The sequence below is a fragment of the Diadema setosum genome, chromosome 1 (genome assembly GCF_964275005.1).
Source record: "Diadema setosum chromosome 1, eeDiaSeto1, whole genome shotgun sequence".
Lineage (NCBI taxonomy): Eukaryota > Metazoa > Echinodermata > Echinoidea > Diadematoida > Diadematidae > Diadema > Diadema setosum.
The window spans coordinates 35,649,237-35,676,017 of NC_092685.1; the positions used below are offsets into that span (position 1 = coordinate 35,649,237).

General features: G+C 40.3%; 1 protein-coding gene across 1 annotated transcript in view; it reads left to right on the forward strand.

The window, feature by feature from the left end:
- Nucleotides 1-8,366: 8,366 nt before the first annotated feature.
- Nucleotides 8,367-26,781, forward strand: part of LOC140230011 (peroxisomal ATPase PEX6-like) — a 23,060-nt gene continuing 4,645 nt past the window's right edge. The window contains exons 1-14 of the mRNA XM_072310222.1: nucleotides 8,367-9,959; nucleotides 10,848-11,023; nucleotides 11,962-12,145; nucleotides 13,805-13,953; nucleotides 14,951-15,135; nucleotides 15,821-15,898; nucleotides 16,743-16,894; nucleotides 18,421-18,522; nucleotides 18,989-19,201; nucleotides 20,036-20,156; nucleotides 21,387-21,471; nucleotides 22,376-22,437; nucleotides 24,728-24,836; nucleotides 26,198-26,314. Coding sequence (XP_072166323.1) covers nucleotides 8,367-9,959; nucleotides 10,848-11,023; nucleotides 11,962-12,145; nucleotides 13,805-13,953; nucleotides 14,951-15,135; nucleotides 15,821-15,898; nucleotides 16,743-16,894; nucleotides 18,421-18,522; nucleotides 18,989-19,201; nucleotides 20,036-20,156; nucleotides 21,387-21,471; nucleotides 22,376-22,437; nucleotides 24,728-24,836; nucleotides 26,198-26,314 — 3,326 coding nt within the window. The remainder of the gene's footprint in view (nucleotides 9,960-10,847; nucleotides 11,024-11,961; nucleotides 12,146-13,804; nucleotides 13,954-14,950; nucleotides 15,136-15,820; nucleotides 15,899-16,742; nucleotides 16,895-18,420; nucleotides 18,523-18,988; nucleotides 19,202-20,035; nucleotides 20,157-21,386; nucleotides 21,472-22,375; nucleotides 22,438-24,727; nucleotides 24,837-26,197; nucleotides 26,315-26,781) is intronic.

Genomic DNA, 26,781 nt, shown 5'->3' on the forward strand with positions numbered 1-26,781 from the left:
ACATCATATCAAAAAAATAGTGTTCAATACAAATATAATAAAATCTCAACATTAACTCAATAAAAATCTCAATGAAGACTAAACTCAAACTCAACAGTTCCGAGCGTATGTGTATATTATATGCATGCCAATGTATGCTATATATACTATATATAAATACATTACTTTATGTATACATCCATGTAATATTTGACTTTTGTGACTCCAAAAAAGCATGTAAAGACGCCTATCAAGCATCAATCAAGCATCAATTACAAATGGAGAAAAACATGAAAAAATAAGCTCATAATAATCATAACCAAATATCGAAGCATCTCTTTACTGTAATGGTGAGAATATGATAAATTTGCGGATAATCAAGACATCATATTTAACATAAAAGGTAAGTGGTCAATGCGAAAGTAATAAAATCTTAACATTACCTTTTGTAAATAATGAAAAATATGCATATAATATAGGTCTAGTCTCAGATTCTTAGAGATTCGTTTCTTCACATCTTGTAGAAAGAGAAACTGCTTAACCATCCAAGGTCCTTGTTGAGTCCCGTTTCAAAAGACCTGGTTTGGATGATGAATTTCATTTCAGCTAATTTTCTGGCTTCTCTGTCTTTGAAATTAGTGCCGATGATACAGAATTGCAGATCCCGAATTGAGTGGTTGCCCGAGTTGAAATGTTCGGCAACTGGTAGTGATGACTTGTGCTGAATTGAACTTCTGTGATTGTTGAAACGAAGTCTGAACTTAGTACCTGTTTCCCCGATATACTTCGCGTTAGGGCATTTTGAGCATGAGATGCAGTAAACCACATTTGGGGTGTCACATGTGGCGTGAGGGGTAGAGACAGAGAAGCCAGGAGTTAGATCTACTTTTTCAGAGGTGAGCATATGGGCACAGATTTGGCAACGGCTTTTGCCACATGGGCGGTTAGCTTTCTGTTTTTGTTTCTTTGAGATTGAGCTCTTTACCAATAATTCTCGTAGGTTTTTCGGTTGTTTTTGAGCGTTGATGGGGTGGTTCGAGAACGTGGCAGGGAGAGATTTGTCAAGAGATAGGTATTTCCACTCCTTGTTGATTTCGTTAATCAACGCTTTTGTGGAGGGATGATACGTGGTTACAAGAGGTAGCCTGTCAGATGGTTTAGCAGTTTCGCTTTTACTCTTGAGTAACTCTTCACGCTTTTTTGATTTAGCTCTTTCTAGACTGCGGTTTATCATGTGGATAGGATATCCTCTTTGTAAGAAGAAGCCTCCTAGTGTGATCGCTTGTTTGTCAAATTCCTCGTCATCTGAGATGATTCTCCGGTATCTCAGAAACTGACTGTACACGACCGCTTCTTTGCAGTGTTTTGGATGGAAGCTTTCATGGCGAAGATAGGTGTGTTTGTCAGTGGGCTTGTGATACACACTTGTCGAAATCTTGTTTCCGTCAGATATTTTGAGTTTAACATCAAGGAAGGCAATCTCTGACTTTGACTTTGACATAGTGAATTGGATGCTTCGGTTGGCTTTTCCGAAGTCTTCGACAAACTTCATGAGCGACTCGTCTGAGTCTGTCCAAATTATGAAAATATCGTCGATGTATCTCAGATAGAGTAGAGGCTTCTTCTCACATTTGGATAGGAAACTTTGTTCTAGCTCACACATGAATATGTTTGCATACGAAGGGGCCATTTTCGTGCCCATTGCAGTGCCATTGGTTTGGAGATAGAATTTGTCGTCAAACGTGAAGAAATTGTGCTTGAGAATGAACTCTGTTAACCTAGCAAGATCAGTTACAAGAGATGCTTCTACGTCTTGCTTAGTAAGAAAATCTGACATGGCCTTGATTCCGTCTTTATGACCTATGTTAGTGTACAGAGAAGTGACATCCATCGTGACTAGAGTAAATGACTCGGGGAGTTTATCCTTTATGGACTCTATCTTGTTGAGAAAGTCAGTGGTGTCTTTGATGAAGCTGGGAATCGAGGGCAAGTATTTTTGTAGAGTTCTATCTACGTAAGCTGACATCATTTCTGTTAGAGAACCACAGTTTGATATTATGGGTCGGCCTGGTGGGATGATGTTATGTGATTTAGCTACGTCGATTACCTGGTCACTGGAGATCTCGCCTTCTGGTTGTTCGAGGTGTGAGGCTACTTTCGCTTGTAGTTTGTGGATCTTCGGTAGAAGGTAGAGACGACTGGTTCTGGGATCGGTGGGGAGAAGGTTCCTGCTTTCAGTTTTCGGGATCGCCGATAGTGATGACAGGACTTCCTCTGCCTCTTTAGTGAATTGCTGAGAGGGATCCGACGACAGGGGTGTGTAGAATCTTCCATCAGAGAGTTGCCGTTGTGCTTCCGCGATGTAGTTGTCTTTATCTTGAACAGTAACTGCTCCCCCTTTATCTGCTGGTTTGATAACTATGTCGTCGTTGTTTTGGAGGGATTTGATGGCTCGTCGCTCACTTGCGCTCAAGTTGTCGGCTGTACATTTTTCGTCAATAGAGCGAAGGAATGTGTCAAGGTGCTGATTAACACTGTTGATGAAGGTGTCGATATACTGGTTTCGATTGCCAGGCGGTGTCCACTCTCTGCCTCCTTTGCGTTGGGATTTAGGATTAGCAGGCACTGCGTTCTCCGCTTTATGTGCATCATGTGAACTATCCCCATTGAAGTACTCACGGAGTCTCACCCGACGTTCCAAGTTCCGGACATGTTGACAGAGTTGGAGTTTATCAAGTTTCGTTGTGGGGCAGAAGGACAAACCGCGGTTTAGAATTTTCTCTTCAGCATCAGTGAGTGAATAATGGGATAGATTCACCACCACGTTATGAGCTTCTGGCGTACTCTCCTCCGTTGAGTCTGCGGGCTTTTGCCTTCTGGTGTTGAGGATGGGTGAAGTGGAAATCAAATGATCGAGCTTTTGATTTTTCACTTTCATTCTATCACTCAATGTCTGCTTGTATCTTTTGTCCAGATACTTGAATGTCGATTCCACGCTTTCCTAGGTGTAGTTCCGTTGTCTTAGTGTTTCCCGCAGTGCATGTATGGCCGCATCGATATCTGTAGTAAGCTTCTTTTGCTTGGCGTAGGCGCTTCGAAGAGCGTCGTTTCTCAACAGTTCAGAAGCCCGGCGGCATATTTGGCGAGATTGTCGTGAGTTAGAAGTCGATCCGAGAGGGTTTTTAACAGTAAATCCTTTGGGTAAGAGGTCCAGTTTTCTGCAACGCGACAGGAAATATATGTCCGATCTTGTTTGCGCAAATAATCCTTTGGGTAAGAGGTCCAGTTTTCTGCAACGCGACAGGAAATATATGTCCGATCTTGTTTGCGCAAGTTTATCATTTGCGCAAACAAGATCGGACATATATTTCCTGTCGCGTTGCAGAAAACTGGACCTCTTACCCAAAGGATTTACTGTTAAAAACCCTCTCGGATCGACTTCTAACTCACGACAATCTCGCCAAATATGCCGCCGGGCTTCTGAACTGTTGAGAAACGACGCTCTTCGAAGCGCCTACGCCAAGCAAAAGAAGCTTACTACAGATATCGATGCGGCCATACATGCACTGCGGGAAACACTAAGACAACGGAACTACACCCAGGAAAGCGTGGAATCGACATTCAAGTATCTGGACAAAAGATACAAGCAGACATTGAGTGATAGAATGAAAGTGAAAAATCAAAAGCTCGATCATTTGATTTCCACTTCACCCATCCTCAACACCAGAAGGCAAAAGCCCGCAGACTCAACGGAGGAGAGTACGCCAGAAGCTCATAACGTGGTGGTGAATCTATCCCATTATTCACTCACTGATGCTGAAGAGAAAATTCTAAACCGCGGTTTGTCCTTCTGCCCCACAACGAAACTTGATAAACTCCAACTCTGTCAACATGTCCGGAACTTGGAACGTCGGGTGAGACTCCGTGAGTACTTCAATGGGGATAGTTCACATGATGCACATAAAGCGGAGAACGCAGTGCCTGCTAATCCTAAATCCCAACGCAAAGGAGGCAGAGAGTGGACACCGCCTGGCAATCGAAACCAGTATATCGACACCTTCATCAACAGTGTTAATCAGCACCTTGACACATTCCTTCGCTCTATTGACGAAAAATGTACAGCCGACAACTTGAGCGCAAGTGAGCGACGAGCCATCAAATCCCTCCAAAACAACGACGACATAGTTATCAAACCAGCAGATAAAGGGGGAGCAGTTACTGTTCAAGATAAAGACAACTACATCGCGGAAGCACAACGGCAACTCTCTGATGGAAGATTCTACACACCCCTGTCGTCGGATCCCTCTCAGCAATTCACTAAAGAGGCAGAGGAAGTCCTGTCATCACTATCGGCGATCCCGAAAACTGAAAGCAGGAACCTTCTCCCCACCGATCCCAGAACCAGTCGTCTCTACCTTCTACCGAAGATCCACAAACTACAAGCGAAAGTAGCCTCACACCTCGAACAACCAGAAGGCGAGATCTCCAGTGACCAGGTAATCGACGTAGCTAAATCACATAACATCATCCCACCAGGCCGACCCATAATATCAAACTGTGGTTCTCTAACAGAAATGATGTCAGCTTACGTAGATAGAACTCTACAAAAATACTTGCCCTCGATTCCCAGCTTCATCAAAGACACCACTGACTTTCTCAACAAGATAGAGTCCATAAAGGATAAACTCCCCGAGTCATTTACTCTAGTCACGATGGATGTCACTTCTCTGTACACTAACATAGGTCATAAAGACGGAATCAAGGCCATGTCAGATTTTCTTACTAAGCAAGACGTAGAAGCATCTCTTGTAACTGATCTTGCTAGGTTAACAGAGTTCATTCTCAAGCACAATTTCTTCACGTTTGACGACAAATTCTATCTCCAAACCAATGGCACTGCAATGGGCACGAAAATGGCCCCTTCGTATGCAAACATATTCATGTGTGAGCTAGAACAAAGTTTCCTATCCAAATGTGAGAAGAAGCCTCTACTCTATCTGAGATACATCGACGATATTTTCATAATTTGGACAGACTCAGACGAGTCGCTCATGAAGTTTGTCGAAGACTTCGGAAAAGCCAACCGAAGCATCCAATTCACTATGTCAAAGTCAAAGTCAGAGATTGCCTTCCTTGATGTTAAACTCAAAATATCTGACGGAAACAAGATTTCGACAAGTGTGTATCACAAGCCCACTGACAAACACACCTATCTTCGCCATGAAAGCTTCCATCCAAAACACTGCAAAGAAGCGGTCGTGTACAGTCAGTTTCTGAGATACCGGAGAATCATCTCAGATGACGAGGAATTTGACAAACAAGCGATCACACTAGGAGGCTTCTTCTTACAAAGAGGATATCCTATCCACATGATAAACCGCAGTCTAGAAAGAGCTAAATCAAAAAAGCGTGAAGAGTTACTCAAGAGTAAAAGCGAAACTGCTAAACCATCTGACAGGCTACCTCTTGTAACCACGTATCATCCCTCCACAAAAGCGTTGATTAACGAAATCAACAAGGAGTGGAAATACCTATCTCTTGACAAATCTCTCCCTGCCACGTTCTCGAACCACCCCATCAACGCTCAAAAACAACCGAAAAACCTACGAGAATTATTGGTAAAGAGCTCAATCTCAAAGAAACAAAAACAGAAAGCTAACCGCCCATGTGGCAAAAGCCGTTGCCAAATCTGTGCCCATATGCTCACCTCTGAAAAAGTAGATCTAACTCCTGGCTTCTCTGTCTCTACCCCTCACGCCACATGTGACACCCCAAATGTGGTTTACTGCATCTCATGCTCAAAATGCCCTAACGCGAAGTATATCGGGGAAACAGGTACTAAGTTCAGACTTCGTTTCAACAATCACAGAAGTTCAATTCAGCACAAGTCATCACTACCAGTTGCCGAACATTTCAACTCGGGCAACCACTCAATTCGGGATCTGCAATTCTGTATCATCGGCACTAATTTCAAAGACAGAGAAGCCAGAAAATTAGCTGAAATGAAATTCATCATCCAAACCAGGTCTTTTGAAACGGGACTCAACAAGGACCTTGGATGGTTAAGCAGTTTCTCTTTCTACAAGATGTGAAGAAACGAATCTCTAAGAATCTGAGACTAGACCTATATTATATGCATATTTTTCATTATTTACAAAAGGTAATGTTAAGATTTTATTACTTTCGCATTGACCACTTACCTTTTATGTTAAATATGATGTCTTGATTATCCGCAAATTTATCATATTCTCACCATTACAGTAAAGAGATGCTTCGATATTTGGTTATGATTATTATGAGCTTATTTTTTCATGTTTTTCTCCATTTGTAATTGATGCTTGATTGATGCTTGATAGGCGTCTTTACATGCTTTTTTGGAGTCACAAAAGTCAAATATTACATGGATGTATACATAAAGTAATGTATTTATATATAGTATATATAGCATACATTGGCATGCATATAATATACACATACGCTCGGAACTGTTGAGTTTGAGTTTAGTCTTCATTGAGATTTTTATTGAGTTAATGTTGAGATTTTATTATATTTGTATTGAACACTATTTTTTTGATATGATGTCTTGATCATCCGTATAATATATATATATATATACAATTTTTATTTTTACAGTAAACAGACGCTCTAATAACTAGTTGTATTATTAGCTCATTCCTTTTAATTTCTTCTCCATTTGTAATCAGTGCTTTATATGCGTCTTTTCTTCGAAGTTTATCTACGAAAAAAATAGAATCGCTAAAGTCTATTAGTACAAGGACGTATATAAAGCAATGTATTTTTATAAAGAGTATATATAGCATATTATGATTCAAACAAGCACTTGAAACTTTTGTTGAGTCTGAGTTCAGTATTCATTGAGATTTCACTTTCTACCATACCCCTATACGTATCAGCGCTCTCCTTGACAACGCAGCTCCAGGGCAACGCACTACGCGCATGACGCGCATAGCATTGTTGTTATGATTCATGTTTATCATTGTCCATCATTGTCTTTGCACTGACGAAGGTCTGAGGCAGACCGAAAATTTTGTAATAAAATTTTTTTGTAATCGTTGGATCCATGGCGTACTTGAGACTCTTTCTTCTTATATATATATATATATATATATATATATATATATATATATATATATATATATGTATACTTTTATTTATTTAAGCTGCGTTGCAGGAAAACAAAATATTCGATTCTTTCATTGGTACGTGATTTAAAAAGAAATGGGGGGGGGAGGGTCAATTCTGTTCAAACCAAATAGGTTCTATATGTCATAGAACCTCTTTGGTTCAAACCCCCTATCTGCGTTGAGAGGTCCGTGATATACTAGTAAATGCTTACAGTACGTGCACATGATAAACAGCACATCATCGCTGTGTTCCCCTTCAAATTGGCAATAGGCGTACGCCACATTCAGAAATGCCGTCTAATATCCAACTGACTCAGCCGGGCCGTTCATCACTTGCGCCCACCACTTGCACCCAGCCGCCACCCGGCCACTGCCCCCGGCCGGCCCGCCTCCGTATTGTACACCGCACCGGCCTGCCTTCGCCCAACACTTACGTGTGCCGAGGTGAATGATTGAACTTGGTCTGCTCTCTTTTCATGCTCTGCTGAGCCTTGTTGAGGCAAAGTGCGTGTACAGAGGTGGTACCAGTCGACCAACGTCCATGAAACGACTGCGAACATGAACTGGCATAAACTACCAAAGCCCCGTTAACCAGCTGGTCTGTAAATGGACTAATGCCAATGGTGTGTATCCTTGACCTTGCCTTGCACATTTGCCATCCATCGCATCACAGTTCATGCCAGATGTACGATGTCATGTCCAATACTATAGTCTGTGTACATGAGCTTTGCTGCCTCTTCTGACTTCTCCAGCGCCAGTCCACTGGAAATGAATGGAAGGTTATCATTATGGTTATGAAGGCTGCCTATTGTGAAGGCATTTATTGTGAATGTCATCACGGTTTATTCTTACATTCATTACCTATCTATTTATGTTAGAAGATCGAGTCAGTTTGTGTACTTTGATTACTAGATTCTGACAGTGAGTGACAGTGTTGTTGTATTCTTGTAATGTAAGGTACACCTGCAAGAAAATCATCATGCTATATAGGTCTAATTAGTTAAAAGTAAAACTCTGGACTGGTAACTTTAGTCTAAGTAAACTTATATCAACACTAAGCGGTTCTGCATTTAACGTTAGACATTTGCTGTTGACAGGTTGGTGACAGTCTACAGGCTTAAAACAGCATGGTCAGATGGCCTGGCAATATTATGGCTCTTCTACTGCCCTAGTCGAACTACTGACACGGTTCTCGTCTGCAAATTTCTACTAGTAGTAGCAGGTCACTTCAACAGCTTCAACATGGCAGCATTCATGAACTTCCCAATAACAAGAACTCATGCAAAATTTTCCCGTTTCAACTTTCCAGTCGACCACAATCCTCTTCACCTAGGGATATCAAGGAGTGCATCTAGCCAATTTCTTGGTGATAAACTGGATAATTATGCAATTGTGTCACTCATCACAGAAAATGAAAGTTCAACCTCAGAGGATAGGGAATTGTTTGTCTGTTTGCAGATATTAGATGATTCCCTGGTAAGGAAGTCAGTTTCATTATCACAAGTTCCAGAATGCCCAGACACTGTTGCGCTATTCACAACTGAAAATTTTCACAAGCACTACAAGATATTGGACCATGAGGATGTGTACATCAGACCAGTGAAAGCATTTCCTCTGGCCAAAGTTGTGTTTGGAGCAAGAACCACTCGCTGCTACGACTGGTCAAAGAAGAGGCTTTTCAGCACTGGGCTTCTCGTTTCAGCATGCCAGCAGAAGGTGCTGGTAAGGGCCCATGACAGGTTCCTGGCTCCAGTTATTCCGGTCTTCAGTGAGGATGAAGCCTACAGCCTGGCTAACTATGCTGATTTGATCGCCCTTGAATGTGAGCCTGTGATGCAGGGTATCATATCAGTAAACACAGCAATTGTTATCACAGACATCTCCAACACCATGAGCCCAGACAGAGGACCTAGCTCCCAAGAAAGTGATGATGATAGAAAGGATGAGGCAAATGGCAACCTGGATTTGTTTCATGTTCAACTTCCTGAGCCACGAATAATGTCTGATTTTGCCATTGGGCTGCTGGAAAAAGCTGTGGGCTGTGAAACCTGTACCCTGAGTAGTACTCCACCTGCTTCTCAAGCTAATATAATGACGCAGAGTAGAAATCCTCGGCATTTGACTCTGAAGCCACTACTAATGCCAACATTGTCTGCTCACACCCAAGCATTTGGGAAAGCAAATCATATGTTTGTTGAGGAGCAATGTGAAATTGCATACAGAGTTGGTGTGACAAAAGCAACAATGGACAGACTTCATGCCTACAATGGCAGCTGGGTGGTTGTAACAATGACTGGTGTGCCTCAAGAAGAGACAGGAGAAAGAATTCAAGAAGATACAGCTGACATCGATGCATCCAATGAAGATGTCTCTGCAAGTAAGCCTCCGGCAATACCACCCATACCAAAAATTCATGATCTCATTCAAACTTCAACTCCAAAAAGCTTTCCGCAGGGGTCATCTAAACCACCCCTGCCATTTTCTCCCCATGAATCTGTGTCTAGCGGCACACCCATTCAAAAGAGGAATGCATCTGATATGGGACATCAGGATATGGTATGTAAACAGGAAGAAACAATCGCAGAGCAGACTATTTCTCCACAGCTAATGCAGCAGCGGAGCCATCTTGCCCAGGTCTATGTGGTTAATCAACGCTTCTTTGTGTCTGAGGACAAAAAGAGCAAGCGATATGGGGCCCATGTTCCATTTGGGAGAAACGAGTTGATCGAGTTTGTTGTGGAAGACAGAACTGTAGCTATGTCTCCACAGTTGTGGTTTAACCTTCAAGATCAGCCGTCACAACTCATACAGCCAGAAGCAATGGTTACTATAAAGGTAATACTACTTTGACTGTTGAGGGTAGTTTATCATGACTGATATTCATACAGTTATTCCTGTCATTGTGTAGTGCGCTCTCTTGTCTTTAAACTTATTTTGTTTCATTTCTGATTTGGGCAGTAACAATGTGTCATTAATATTTACCTGGTAGTGATTATTGTCACTGTCCCGGCAGTCACTTCCCTAGACTAGGCTGCCAACATTCACCCATCAAAATCAGGGGCTTTCCAAACAGCTTTTAGAAGATACTTGTGTTGTGGTAACTTTATGTACTCAATCCATCTCAGTAAGTAAAAGTAATAACAGAATCAGGGAGGTTTTTATATTCTTTTCGTTAGGATATGTATATTTATGAAGTTGAACAAATAATGAATATTTCTTGGAGCCTCTTGCGGAATCAGGAAGACTGGCAACTTTGGTAAGATCACTCATTTTGAGATGACACAAGATTTTGCATTTGGATGTTTCAGCAAAATCCACTCATTTTACAATCTTGCAAGTCATTAGGATCTCCTTTCTAAATAAATGATGCAGGATTGGATTTTTATAACCACAAGAACTGATTGGTTGCTTCCAAGCCCAAAATATTCCCAATGTTTTGAACTAAAAATAATGGTCAGCTGCAGAGGATCTATTATATGTATTACATAATCTTGTATTTTTGACCCTGCAATGAGCTGTCATGATTTGCTAAAATTTTTGCCTTTCAAATTCTTGACCATGCATCTTCACAGAACTCTGAATATTATTCCTTGTTTGACAATTATGAAACCAAAGTTGATGGCTGTGTCAGTTTTCAACACCCTACATCATCGACATGACTTAAGACATGTTTTGAAATGTTCTCTTGGGTTTTGGGATGTTCTCCACTCCCCCCCCCCCCAGCTTGCCAGTGTTGAATTAGAAGAGTACTCTAGCATCCTGACCACCTCACGAAGCATCACCACAAGCTGCAAGCCACCACTGGCTGGGGCTGTCCATCTGTCTTTGATCAAATCACCTCACTACCCCATGACCAGTCAGTTTGATGATGCTATCAAGAAGTACTTCTCAACAACAAGGTGTGTTAGAAATGCCAATGTGACACTTCACAAAATCTAAACATAAAGAGTATGAAACTCTGCTGTAAAACATATGAACCATGGAAAAAATATACATTTCGACCTCGATTATCCGGCCATGTCGGGACCAGCGCTCATCCGGATAAGCGAATTGGCCGGATATATGATAGCTGCCGTCCAAGCTGCCGTCCCACTGCACTGGCAGCTAGGCAGGTAGTGTACCCCGCAGCGGTGGTGTAATCTATGCTAGCCTGCGCAAAATTGTAGTCCCTTCTTCACAAAAATAAAGTATATCTTAATGTGAAAATCATACATGTTTTACCTCATTAGATATTGAGAAACCTACATGTATCATGCACATCTCATGAAATTAGTGAAATAGATCTATGAAAGTCACTGTTTTTTCTCAATTTTTGGATGAAAAAAAAAAAGTCCTTCACTGTGTGAAGGCGTCCAGATAATAGAGATTTCCGGATAAAAGGAGGCTGGATAATGGAGGTCAAAATGTACTGTATTCCCAACTGCTTTCTAAGGAGGAAATAGTAGACATCCTCGAACAATCCATGCAGTGAAGAAACTATTGCTCAAATAACATGCTGCTGTAGATGGTTTTAGTGATTATCATGTATGGCAAAGTATTCAGTTTAATCTTTCACTGCTTGTCTATAAGATTGTAACTCCTGTTACTTCAAATATCTGACCAAGCTGTATTATATTGCCATTCTATAGCCAATCGGCAAATGTTTCTTAACCTGTTGAAGACAAGTCCCAAGAATACTCGGGCAGGTATCTATGGGAAATGTGTGTTATAGCAAAATTAGTCTGTCCTCAATGGGTTAAAAGCAGATCTTTATCTCTGAGGGTGCTGTAATATTAAATGCTCATATGGAATCTGCACAGAACATACAATAAGTGGATTTTCTTGTTACTTTCTTTAGGCTCATCTCCACTGGGGATGTCTTTGGAGTGAGTACCAAAGAGTTTCCTGAATATACTCAGGATGTTGGAGAAGGAGGAGGCCAGCGCTTACCAAACGTCTTTTTCTACATCTCCAAAATTGTGCCACCTGTCATTGGGGCTGTATCATATCTTGCAAGCTCCCTGCATACATCTGTGTATCAGGTACTTGGCATGTTCTCTATTTTTTTTTTTTTTTTTGGTCAGAAACCTGTAGCAGATGAACAATTTTCAGCAGGATCAATGAATCATTCACTTACTATTTTCACAAATGCATTACCAGGGGTCTAGGGCAATTACCCCCTGGGCAATTACCCCCTGGGCAATTACCATGGACCCTTCCCCGGCCCTAATCCTAATCCTAATCCTAATCCTAAACCTAATCCTAACCCTAACCCAAACTCCTAACCCTAAATCTAACACTAACCCTAATCTTTACTCTAACCTTACCACTAACCAGTATTTAGCCGGGGGGTAATTGCCCTCAGGGGGTAATTGCCCCGATACGATTACCAGCGCATACAAAGAGTAGGTGTAAAATTAATGCTGGGTCATCACGAATGTCTAGCCCTGAATATGGTATCTTATGGCCCTGTCACACCTTTCTGGGCAAACTTTGCATGTGACTTGTGGGGAACACTTGTTGCTACCTGGAGGTCTGTGCAGATGACAGTACCTAGCGCATATCTCGCCCATAGTTACCGTACTTGGAGGTGCACATGCAAGTCCTATTTACCTGCAGCCAAGTTTAATAGGCACTGTCACACCTTTCCAGGCAAGCTGCGTGGGGTTGTTCCGCATAGGGATTTTTCAGCATGCAGGACAATTTCTGCTGGCGGACAAAAAATTTAGGTGAGTTTTGCATGCATCTTACCTGCTGGACGCGTACTACTTACATTGTCCTTGTGTGTATTCCGTGTGACCTGCATGTCAGGCATGTGAGAGGCATGTGAGGGCTGACACCTCAGTGAAGGAATCCCTCTTAAGGACAATTTATATGGCAGAGGTCCTCGACTAACCAGCAGAAAGGCAGTAACTGACCCTGAGCATGCGTGCTATTTGCTTGTATACCTTGCTTCATGTCCGCAGAACTGACCAGCAACACAGATGTTGGCAGTATCTACACCGTTCCTTGCCGGTATAAATTCTGTATGCTCATTGAATGCCCGCAGATGATACACGTTTCCAGCAAAAAAATGTTCCCCTCAAATCACAAGGAAGGCTGGCCTGGAAAGGTGTGACAGGACCTTGAGCATGCTAAAAACTTGTTCCATGTGAGTCATGGCGGATTGCCCACAGAGGTCCATGCAGAACACTAGTAGGAGGGCCGTAGTGGCTGCACCTCGCAGGCAGCCCCAGTGCAGGTAACACACAGTTGTAACACAGGTACTTTACATGTTGTCCATAACTAAAGATGGATCAGTTTCAAAGCTCTCACACGCCACCCACTCACCTGACTCTCGGGTCACATGGAATATAATCAAGTAGAATGTAAGTAGCACGCATCCAGCAGGTTTGACGCATGCAAAACTCGCCCAAATCCTTGTCCGCCTGCAGAAAATTATTCTGCATGCTGGAAAATCCCTACACAAAACAAGCCTGCATAGCTTGCCTGGAAAGGTGTGACAGTGCCTAAACTTGGCTGTGGGTAAATAGGACTTGCATGTGCACCTCTGAGCAACTACGGGCAAGATAAATGTTAGATACTGTCATCTGCAGGGACCTCCGGGTAGCAGCCAGTGTTCCCTGCAAGTCGCATACAAGATTTACCCAGAAAGGTGTGATTTTCAAAGATTGACTCCACTCCCTGCATTGTGTCAACAGGAGGGACTAAAGCCCAGCTACATCCCCATCACCTCTGATGTCTACCTAAACAGCAAATTAGATCCTGTGTGGGCCTCTCCGGTTCCCGCAGGAATCAGAAAATACACCTTCCAGCTTGAGCAGCTCATTCTACCGTTCCTGTTTGGAAGGTTTGTAAATCACTCTTTGGTAACTTGGTTCATGGCTGATGGTGTAAATGTACCATGGTAGTTGAAATTATGATATGTTTTGCAAACAACATATAACTTAATCACGATGGTATTAAGTGGAATACTTCACACCAGTATGGACTTAGTACATTGTATGTGATGAGCTCATTGAGCTCATTAAAGCAGTTCATGTCTTTCTATCTGATCTCATGTTTATGTCAAATATCCTTATATCGATAGCAAATGGAATGCCTAAAATCATTTAGTGTAGTCTTCCATGGATTCTTCAGAGATAAGTCCTGATGATGTGCCAATATATTGTTTGCATACTCCTTTTTTTATTCTTGGAATTCACGGAGTGTAATCAATTTGAAATGTTCCTGAAAGAGCTTTTCTTGAGTTTTTGTAAAAGAATTGCAAAAGTGATGGAATACTTGTAGGATTTCAAGACAGATCATATTTCTGTTATTTTTATTCATTATTTGCATTTATTTTTCATAATGTGATCATGATCAAAACTGCCATTTATTATACATTTAGGATGCCATATTTGATGACTTAGTACCATTCACAATAGTTTTAGCATTCTAAACACTCTGGTGATCCGATGATGCATACCGGTAGGAATATTCTTGATTGCATGCACTCATTTCATAAAATGTAATTTATGTGAGTCTCCCTCTGAAAATATAAATCAGTACGAGGATATCAGTTCATTTGTTATATCTTTGGATGATATCTCACTTGTGCACACTTATGATGTATAACTATCTTTTCAAAATAACAGCCTGGTTTCGAATACAAAAGGGAATTTCTTTGTTGTTTTTTTTTCAATTCTGTGTCCTGAATGATAATGGCTAGAAACTTCAAAGCTTTTGTTCAGAATCTCTAATGCGAGCATACCATAATTGCTCAAACTATTTAGATGACTGTTATCCAAGTATTCGGGTTCACTTTTCAGCAATTGTTATGTGTTTGTGTCCACTGCCTTCATTAGGTCACAGTGCGACAGACTTCCTGCCTCCATCCTCCTAACAGGGCCTGCTGGATGTGGGAAAGCTACTGTAGTCAAGTCTGTTTGTCGTCAGCTCAATCTACACTGTGTTAATGTCAACTGCTATGACCTCATGGCTGACACTTCTGCAGCCACTGAGGCCAAGATCAGAAACACCTTCTTCAAAGGTGCAGTTTCTCTTTTAAAAGCATAGTAAAATACAATTTTTATGTATCCAAACTTCTTGTAATTCTGGAGCTTACGACATTGCTAGATCAAGAAGTGTGTTCACTAAGGATTGATAGATTTAAAATATATGACATTAACAATGAAAATTGATATGTTTAAATATTAAGATGAAGACAGTGTTAGATGTTTTTTCACCCTCCTCCAAACTTTTTGTGGGATGATTCATTCCAACATTAAGAGACTATTCATATCATGAATTCATATCAATACAGCAGTAGTTGATTGTTGTCATTGTTTTGGTATACTGTGCTCATTTTGATTAGAAGATATGTGAACAAGTTTGATTTGTAGATCCTTCATGTGAAATGGCACAAGTGTGTTTAAGGATCATAAAGTAAGGATAAATAATTTATAAATTAATTTAAAAAAATAAATTATTTATTTTTTCAGAAAACAGTGTGTGAACTTGCAGAGACAAGGAACAGGAGCTTCCAGAGCTCTTTGAAATATGCCACAGAAGATGTTGTTGGTATTTGGTATTAAAGACTAAAAATTTACGCTTTGATTCCTCATGCCATTAAAAAAATTTCTGACGTAGGTTTAGTAGGATGTACCAATTAAATGACAATGTCTTTCTTTTTGTGAATTGTAATAGATTTATTGTCTACTGTGTCTGTATTACAGCTGGCATGAGTGTTCCCTGCATTGTGATGATGAGAAATCTTCAGGCAGTGGGCAAGGATCGTGATGGTTCCGGTGATGGTAAGTATGCCCTCCCCTGCCCCACCTGTATCACACTAGGCTGGAGTACACCCCGTAAGGTTTTAAGGATTCTCATCTTAGTTTAAACCCCTTTGATTTCTTTTGCAGTGTCACAGCCAAAGTGCCTAATGAGTAGTGTAAGCATATCAGTGGGTGATATATATTCAAATTATATCATTGCTACATGTATGGCTTGGTAATGGTGAATGCCTAGTTACCTGGGGAAGTGGAAGTTCCCTGTGCCGGGTGAGATTACAAGCACAATGTGATTAATGATCAAACAACTATTCAACTATACTTTTAAGTTATAACTTGTTTCCTCCTTTTTTGTTTTTGCCTTACATATTTGTTATATTTCAAGCTGACTGCAGTGAGTAAGAATGGAAAGTTGGTGGACTTCAAAGACAGGAACCCTACCTGAGACGTGTGCTGTTTGCCTGCACTATATTCCATCCCGTAGTGCACCAGTGGGACAAATGTATCCACAAGAAATATTGATCTGAATTAGACTGTCTCAGGATTTAGCATGGAAAGGTGTTTCATTATCTGTAAGATAGAACAAATTGCAGAGTTGAATTGGAGGTCTGCATTGCTCATATTAAGCCACTGGCACTATGGCGTTCCATGTGTTAGCTTGTAGTCAGTAGTCGACAGACTGATTTAAGGTACAAGTCTGTATGAAAAAAAAAAAAAAATTCCTAACAGTTGTTTGGGAAGGAAGTGTGTATAATGTGGTGATATAAACTGCACATACTGCACACCTTGGTGTTCATTCTTGTAAGCTTACAATCTTATAAGTACAATTATGTACCAGCTCACATAGGAATTCTTGCCAAACATGCAGACACCCGTGTTGCCGCTTACCTGAAAGAGACCATCAACAGTCTGCACACCTTATACCCAGAGTGGCCCATGGTGGTGGTAGCCACAGCCCCATCAACCAAGCAAGTGGCTGTCAATGTCCAGGCATGCTTCCTGCATCACCTACAGATGGAGGTCTGAATCAATTCTTCTCTTAGTGCTTGTCTGTTGTTGTTTTTTCTGTTATAGTAGAAATTTCTTCCTATTATAACCATATTCTTTGCTATTTTATGAAACATTTTCGTTAGGAATGTGTCACATGTTGATTGTTATGATAGGCGATTGTGTCTTGGATCTATTCAGAAGGTTGTTGTTGTTTCATACTGTAAAGTTTCTTATATGAGGCATTATCCCACTGTTTACAGATAGATAAGTTTAATATTCCAACAGTGCAGTGCGCTGATCTTCAGCCATGAAGGATGCACTTCTGCGGAAGAAGAACAACAACAATGTATACATGTAAAAAAAAAAAAAAAAAAAAAAAGATAAAAAGCTTGAACAGATGCACTAACAACAATGCAATGAGCATAGCAGCACAAATTGATACATCCTAAAAATGTTGAGATTTGAACAGTAACTTTGATGGTGTAATATCCCTGTTTCAATGCTTCGAGTCAAAAGGGGTCAGAGCTTTCAATCCTAGCAGAATCTTTGTCAGGGGCAAAATGACAAACATGGGCAAGCAAACACATTGTGTGGACTACACACAGCATGTATTGTCTGGGAAGGGCTAGGGACACAGAACAAAGAAAACAATATGGTAGGGGTACATTAGGAGTCAAAGGCAGGGACCAAAGAGGTATTAAAGGGTGGGGTATTACAGCAAAAGGGTGAGCAAACAAAGGGAAAGGTAGGGCCAGTGATGATCTAGGGGTCATAGAGGGCAACCTGTGAAGGATAAAAGATGAATAGGGAGGCAACATCAAAAACAAGATCAGGAACAACACAAAGAGTGGTGATTTGGCTTATTTGGAAGCATATCTGCCTCCAGATCCAAAGGGCCCGGGTTCGATTCCCGAGTCTCACTGAGCAATGTTGGGTAGAAGCATTATTCTCGTCCATTCTAGTAAGAGGCAAAACACTCCATCCCTTGGACAGGACATTAAATGGAAGTTCCGTGTGTGAATTAGACTCATACACGTAAAAGATCCCTCTTCATTCATTCATTGCAAAGAGCAGGGTGCTAATCTAGTGAAGTGGTCCACCTACCTACCACCACAAGAAACGGGCAAATGATGCTGACCCTTTGTGGTTCACCCCAGGTGACTAGCAATAGTCGGCAAATGGTATCAGTAGGCATAATGTGCCGTACACTTGAATGAATGAGGGTAAAGAATACTAAAAGAGTAAAATAACAGCATGAGTGAAAAGTGGAGGGGGTAGGGGTTCAAACAGAGAGTTCCTAAACTGGTGTATGAGACTGTGCCACATGTATTGTGAACAGGGCCTTACTTGTCTGTAATGAGTAAATGAGCTGGTATGATGATAGTACTTTTGTGATGGCAAAGTTAACGCTGCACTCCTACAGATTGTGCGTAGGTGCCTGTGAACAATTGTGATACCATCATCACCATCAGTGTTATTTGTTTTGCCCACTGACAATGTTGTATCATTATTTACCAATGCACACACAAACAATGCATCAATTTTCTTCCTGTCAGGTCTTGAATGAGCAGGAGCGCTGTGAAGTCATGCAGGCCCTGTGTGAACCCCTATCAATGGCAGCAGATGTTGAGATTCCCCACATTGCCAAGAGAACTGCCGTAAGTCTCCCAGCACAATCTCAGAAATAAAGCTACCTCAAAGGCCCTGGGCCTTTTGTGATGGTAATGTGTTATAATCCAGGCCATCAAGTAGAATTAAAACATTTCAGAAGTTTGTGGCTCTACACTGAAAGCAACAAAAGTGCCTACATATTTTATCACACATTTATTTGTTTCTGTTATTTGCTTGCTTTACAACAGGTCTGGTGTACATCATGAATCACAGAGGGATTCAGTCATGCATTGTATTACACTATCATTATCACAGCATTGTAAAGGAAAAAAGTAAATATAATGAAATAAGTATGGAATTGTAATGCCACATTAAAAATTTTATTTTTGTAGAGGTAAAAGAAATTATATCAACTACAATGTGGTGTATCAAAATAGCTAAGCATAAAGAGCCATGCAAGACCAAACTTTTTCCCATCCTCATCTAATCTGGTAACCCCTGATTCCACTGTAGGGCATGGTTCTTGGAGACCTGGCAGGCCTTCATTCACAAACCATCCGAGCAGCTCTTGGCCGCATAGTAGGGGCGTGTTCTGTCGGTAGCAAGCTGTCCATACAAGAAGAGAAGGATATATGTGCTGCAGGCGTCCAAATCCACCAGAGTGATTTTGAGGTAGCCCTCAGTCGGCTCCAGTCGGCACATGCAGACAGCATTGGAGCACCTAAGGTACCGCTTTTAATATCATCAGACATCTTGTCTTCATATCTCATTATCCCTTTCAGACCAAACAAATCTCCAGAGGTACACATAGATCAACCCTTGAATTTCTGCAATGAAGAAAAATTCCCTCCCCATGTTAGTACCCATAAAATAAACCCATTAACAATTTAGATGAAGCAGGTAGTAAAAAAAAAAACAATGAAAAGAATATCTATTGTGTCTAAAAGAGTAACAAAAAGTTTTGCAACTGATAGAAATTGTCCTGCATCGACATGAATAAGCACTGAATTGATCAGTGTTTAAGTATGTTTAAGTAGTAGCCATGACAAAAGAAATCATGGGCATACATACTCGGGCAGGATTCAAACCTATGACCTCCTGATCTCCGGCTAGGTGTCTTATCCTCTAGACCGTCGTGCTTCTGCCTGACAGCCAGTGTTGGTTCTAATCCTTGCAATTTGCAACGGTACTTTGTTATTATTCAAATTCATGAAATTCTTCCATTTTTCATGAATTTAAAAAATCCAAGTTTTGAGATCATTCTTAGAATTCAAAATTCAGACAGGAATGTTAGTCAAATTTTGAAGAAATTCCAACAAACATCTCAGTACTTACTTTACTGACAGATCTTGTGGGTGGTTTTTTTTTTTCCAATATCTGCAATTTTGATAGGGCAATTTGGTGACAGGTCGTATTGCTTTGTCAGGGAAATGAGCATTTGGTCATTTCAGTTGCTGTAATCATGTAGGATCATTGCTTAACAGTTCATAACAAGATTAGTTACAGACTTTTTGGTAAGGTAATTATACTTGCTGTTGATTTGCTATGGACTATTTGAAGATACCTAACGTCAGCTGGGATGACGTTGGAGGCCTATCAGATGTCAAGGCAGAGATTCTGGACACCATTCAGCTTCCTCTACAGCATCCAGAACTCTTTGCAGCAGGCCTCCGAAGATCAGGTCAGTCATGGAAAGGGGTTTTGTAGGGTTAAAGTAGTCAATTTCTTCCTCATCACGACAGCAGTCCTGAGATGCCTCTAGGGGGGAAAAGTACACACAAATGATACTAATGTGATTACCAAAAGACATTGCAGAGAAACATGCAAGTTATGTGTGGTCTAGGGAATAGTGGTGCATTCCAATGTTTATTGTTAATCATACTTTCATAATAGTACTTGGCAGTGATTGACAGATAATGTCACTGGCATAATCTTGGTTTTGAAGTTTTCGTTGTTTTTTGGCAGATGTATCCAAGTAGTCTGAAGAAAAATAGTAAAAATATTCTCATAAAATATATGGCACAAAGATATTCTTTTCGCCACATGAGTGATGATCAATTTATTGGTATTATGAATCAATACAAATTTACATGCATTTACATCACATAGTCCCTTTAAGTGTCTCCATGATGAAGCATTCCCCCATTTCGTGGAGACATCTGTATTTTGATTGACCATCTTTGCATGCAAAATCTTAGGAAATTCAAAGCTATTCAGCCTTTAGAAAATATGCTGCTCTGGTATTTGGTAAATTTACTTATTGTGTTTCTGTGCAGATTTTATTTTTTTTTTTTTTCGGACTGGACTGCATCTTGAAGACTTGGTAGTGTGAGGAGACTTTGTGATTGCAAGGTTGGCATGATTGAGTTCATCTTCATTGCTGTCCATGAGGGTACATTTGCAAACCATGACTAGCATAGGCCTACTAGCACAGAATTGCCCTTCAGCAAATATATGCACTAAAGCATAATGCCCTATGCTCATCAGTAATGTTCACCTCCAGTTGAGATTCTTCGGTTGCATGCATGCTGCAAATAAAGCTGTTCACTTTTATTTCTTATTGGGATTCCCTATTTATACATGTGTATACTTGGGCAGGTGTGTATGGGAAATACATGTTGTAGCAACATCAGCCTGTCCTCAACAGGTTTATTGTGTCTGTCTAGTTTTCAGAAGTGAAGTGAGACAAGTTATATATCACGGGAAAACTTAAGTGTGTGGAGAAATCAAATGATTAAGCTACAATTCGTGTAGTCAGGAAATCAATATTCAGCCAGCAATCAGGCTTTTGTGGTAAGGGGGGAATATTTCATATCACAGGGGTGATATCTTTGTGCAGCGTCACTTGTTCACTATTATACAGGGACCTCACTTTTTCCATGTACACTATTTTGCTTTGTTTGTCATCCAGGTGTTTTGCTGTATGGACCTCCAGGTACAGGAAAGACTCTCCTGGCCAAAGCTGTTGCGACAGAATGTTCCCTCAATTTTCTCAGGTGAGGTTTGACATAATTGTGTACCCTATATGTAAACGGAGTTGCTTCACATAACACTTGAATCCAATCAATTTCTATTTATGTATTTTAGTCAGTGCAATGAAGGAGAATTATGAGGGTCTGTTTTATTTCATCATTGACAAATTCTGGTAAGATAAATCTTGCATCAATGTCTGTTGAAATGCGAGTTTGATACCCACAGAAATACGTACACATAGACAGTTGACTTTAAGGCAAACACCCAAACACACCTCTTCAATCAATTTCAAAACATCAAAATTAAAGAAGAAAGGTTATTCTCACCTTTCAATATGGTAATTTTTAGGTAAGATGGGGTTAGTAATGTGGAAAACATGTTAAAACAAGACACATGAAAGTGAAAACTGCATTATTTTTACCTTTTTTTTTTCTTTCTTTTTTTTTGCCATTGCCCCTGACAGAAACTTTGGCACTTGATTGGCAAAAAAAGAACAGAAGAAAAAAGAATGAAGAGAATTATTGATGAAAGTATAACAAAACTCTGTTCCAAATACCTTTTCATGTTTTTGTGTCGCACAATTGTGTCTGGAAAAGATCAAAGGTAATGTCACTCACAAACCTGCGATCGTTTGCACCATAAACTTAGTAAATGGCTCAGTGTATTTCCACATACACTTGTACCATTCTACGTGTAGTACTGAGGTATAGAAAGTTAGTTATCATGTTTGGCAGTGCATTGACTGGGATGCCAGCAATGAGACATGCATGACTCCCAGATTTGTGATTTTTTTTTCTTTTCTTTTTTTAGATGAACAATGACAATAGCTTGGATATAATCAGTACAAACATTGTTTTTGCTCATGTTCTGCCTTGTTAGCAACTGACAAGGGTCTCTCAGTAACAAATCATTATGTTTCCATTTCAGTGTTAAAGGACCAGAACTGATAAACATGTATGTCGGCCAGAGTGAGGAAAATGTTCGTGAGGGTAAGATGATAATAATACATTACACTTATTTGGCATGCACTAAACGTTCTTGAATATTGGTAATTATCTACATCTAGTAAGCTTCCTTTAGTTACCATATGTTGAGATTGCTTGTGCCTGAAGTTAATGATGTCATTAGCCTGTTGCACTAATTGTCCCCACCGAACGAGTTCGAGCAGGGGACTATGAAACGGGCTCCGTACGTGTGTGTGTCTGTGCGTCCGTCCGTCCGTCCGTCCGTCCGTCCTTCCGTGTGTGCGTCCGTGTGTGATCAAAATGTTAAATTTGCTACTTCTCTGTCATTTATGAGCCAATTTTGATTCTGTTTGCCTTATATGATAGCACTACATGGGAGCTTTGAAACCTCTACACAGAATTTCAGTTGTGACCTTTGACCTTGACCTTTGACCTATATTGTACATTTTGCTACAAAATGCTACTCCTCGCCATTTCTAACCTGATTTCGATTCCGTTTGCCTTATGTGATGGCACTAGGTGAGGGCTTCAAAACTTCTACACAGAATTTTGACCTTTGACTTCTTTGACCTTTGACCTTGACTTTTGACCTATATTGTACATTTTGCTACAAAATGCTACTCCTTCGCCATTTCTAACCCGATTTCGATTCCGTTTGCTTTATGTGATGGCACTAGGTGAGGGCTTCAAAACTTCTACACAGAATTTTGACCTTTGACTTCTTTGACCTTTGACCTTGACTTTTGACCTATATTTTACATTTTGCTACAAAATGCTACTCCTTCGCCATTTCTAACCCGATTTCGATTCCGTTTGCTTTATGTGATGGCACTAGGTGAGGGCTTCAAAACTTCTACACAGAATTTTGACCTTTGACTTCTTTGACCTTTGACCTTGATTTTTGACCTATATTGTACATTTTGCTACAAAATGCTACTCCTTCGCCATTTCTAACCCGATTTCGATTCTGTTTGCTTTATGTGATGGTACTAGGTGAGGGCTTCAAAACTTCTACACAGAAGTTTGACCTTTGCCTTCTTTGACCTTTGACCTTGATTTTTGACCTATATTGTACATTTTGCTACAAAATGCTACTCCTTCGCCATTTCTAACCCGATTTCAATTCCGTTTGCTTTATGTGATGGCACTAGGTGAGGGCTTCAAAACTTCTACACAGAAGTTTGACCTTTGCCTTCTTTGACCTTTGACCTTGATTTTTGACCTGTATTGTACATTGGCTACAAAATGCTACTCCTTCGCCATTTCTAACCTGATTTCGATTCCGTTTGCTTTATGTGATGGCACTAGGTGAGGGCTTCAAAACTTTACACAGAATTTTGACCTTTGCCTTCTTTGACCTTTGACCTTGATTTTTGACCTGTATTGTACATTGGCTACAAAATGCTACTCCTTCGCCATTTCTAACCCGATTTTGATTCCGTTTGCTTTATGTGATGGCACTAGGTGAGGGCTTCAAAACTTTTACACAGAATTTTGACCTTTGACTTCTTTGACCTTTGACCTTGATTTTTTACCTATATTGCACATTTTGCTACAAAATGCTACTTCCGGCGGGGACATATATTACGCACTGCGTAATTTCTACTTTTCCTTGTTAGGTCATTGAGAGATGCTGGAAGAGTATTATTTGGAAGATACAAAAGATGTTTACTCAAGAAATAATGTTGACTTGATACTTTGTAGTTACATAATGCTACAGATCCCTGAAGCTGGTGTATAAATTTTTTTTTTTTCATAATAATTTTCACTGAACCACCACAATTTATATATTGAAAATTATTTTCTAAATAGGTAATACATCAATTTTCATCAAATATATCAATCATACATCAAAGCAACTGTTGGCACTGGAGGAAGTTCTTGATTGGATGATTCCAGTGGTGCAGTTTCTAGAAATGTCTACAAGTGTAATACCCTGCAAATCTGGAGTGTGAAAGATGAAGTCAGTTCTCTGTTTGATGCAGTTAACCCCTAATTAAGACCTGATAATTTCCATATCATAGTCAGTGTGTAACACATCAGATTCCCGCAAGGACTGGATTTAATGTAGGACATAAATGTGTCTGATGTTTGGTGCAGTCAGGCAATAGAAGCTACTTGTGAAACAAGAAAGGGATATTTCACCAGTACAGATTATTTGGGCGTGGGAGTGGTATCAGAATCAACAAATTTTTAGTGTGTGTAAACTCAGCTACTATCTTGCCAATTTATATATACTAGTGTAGGTATTCACTATTCATGTAGCATGTTCATTGGACTATGCTTCATTGCTGTATGTCTTCTCTGTTTTCAGTGTTTGTTAGAGCCCGCAGTGCAGCGCCATGTGTGATATTCTTTGACGAGCTTGATTCGCTGGCACCCAATAGGGGGCGGAGTGGAGACTCTGGGGGCGTGATGGACAGGTAGGGGTGTGGAAGGTTTTTGAGTTAATGTGTCAAGCTGCGCAATTCAACATTTGTAAACCATAATCTTTGCAAATCAATGATTTATGCACTTGGACCAAGGTGGAGATATACTCTGGTGTAAAACTGAAAAATCTGGTGATGTCAATTTAAATACTGAAGATAAAGATAAGTATGTAAGTGAGAATATCTGCCATACTTACTGCAAGCGATCCAAAGTCCCATTAACAATGATAACATCTTTACTTAGGAGGCAACGAACAAATTAGCATTAGCAATGAACAAAGTATGCATAATAATTCAGCTAAAACTGCCTCAAAGTTCAGGATGTTATATCAAAGTTGTTTTAGTGCGTGTAATTTCACATTGCATATTAAGTGGGGGCGCTGTGGCATAGTGGATAAGACTCCCGACTCCCGATCGGAGGACCCGAGTTCGAATCCCGCCCAGTGCTTACGTCCTTGGACAAGATGATTTTACCCACTGTGTCCCTCTCGACCCAGGTGTATAAATGGGTACCTGGCAACGCTAGGGTAATAATAATAGCAGGGCCCTCTGGTAGAGCAGTGGCAACACTGAAGAGGCTACCCTGGGTAAATAAGACCTTATTATTATTTAAAGGTTAGACAGGTTTCTCGGCAACATGTGGAGGAGACAGTTTTTCTACCCCTGAATATTGCATTGTGATTATGAAGTGAATGTTATACACGATTCACAAAGTCAGTTGTCATTTAGACCAGAAGAAAAAAAAATGCATCAGTTCTTGGTAGTATTTCTGTTCACTCTCCAGGTACAATTGCTTATAGAAAGCACCAACACTTACCATTTGTAGTGTCTTATCTCATGCAGTAGATCAGAGGTCATGAGAAACATATTAGGTTCAATGCCTATTTTTTCATAGCCTTTCCAATCTACTGAGCTCACCCCAAAATTCTCGAAAGTAGATTTTTTTTAATTAATTTTTTTTATTAGTCACAGAGCATTAACCTGTTGGAGACTAGTCCCAAGTATACTCGGGGAGGTGTCTATGGAATATGTGTGTTATAGAAAAATCAGTTTGTCCGCTATGGGTTAAGATGAAAGTTAAGTTAACTCTCCTCCCTCTGTCACCTTTCATATCACACAGAATTAAGGAAGTCGTTTAGTAATGTGTCTTATACAGCTATATTTCACTTGGTAAAGATGAATGGAATGACAAAAGTAGCCTACCAGTGATCAGATGTATTAAGATAATTGATTAAAAGTAAATGGTCAAAGGTTACAGAGAGAAAAGTAACACACTTACACTGAGAGAGAGACTCAAGCTGCAAGCTCTGTATATTTGTATAAACCAAATTTATTTCTTCCGTGTGATACAAAAGGGTGGTATCACAACTGTTAGCAGAGTTGGACGGTCTGCACAAGTCTGCCGACGTCTTCGTAATCGGAGCCACCAATAGACCAGATCTTCTTGATCCAGCCTTGCTTAGGCCTGGGAGGTAAAGAGAAATTTGTCTGTTACTACTCTATTCTTTGTCTATGAGTATACTAGGGTTGTGATGATATTAAAGGGAAGATAAACCCAAAGAACAATGTGGATTGAGTGAAAGCAGCAACATTAGTAGAACACATCAGTGAAAGTTTGAAGAAAATCGGACAATCGATGCAAAAGTTATGAATTTTTAAAGTTTTGGTGTTGGAACCGCTGGATGAGGAGACTGCTAGAGGTTATGACGTATGAGTGGACTACAATATCAAGAAAATATAAAGAAAATACTACAAAAAACCATTTTTCATAAAAATTACAAATTCCATCAACTTGATATTGACATAAGTTAAGGGTAGCAATTATTCCCCCTGCTTTCTGAAAGCGGTTGGTCCACTGCTCTTTCATCATTCTAGAAAAGTGAATTTTTGTTGAATATCCTTTATATTTTCTTTGTATTGTTGTCCACTCATACGTCAT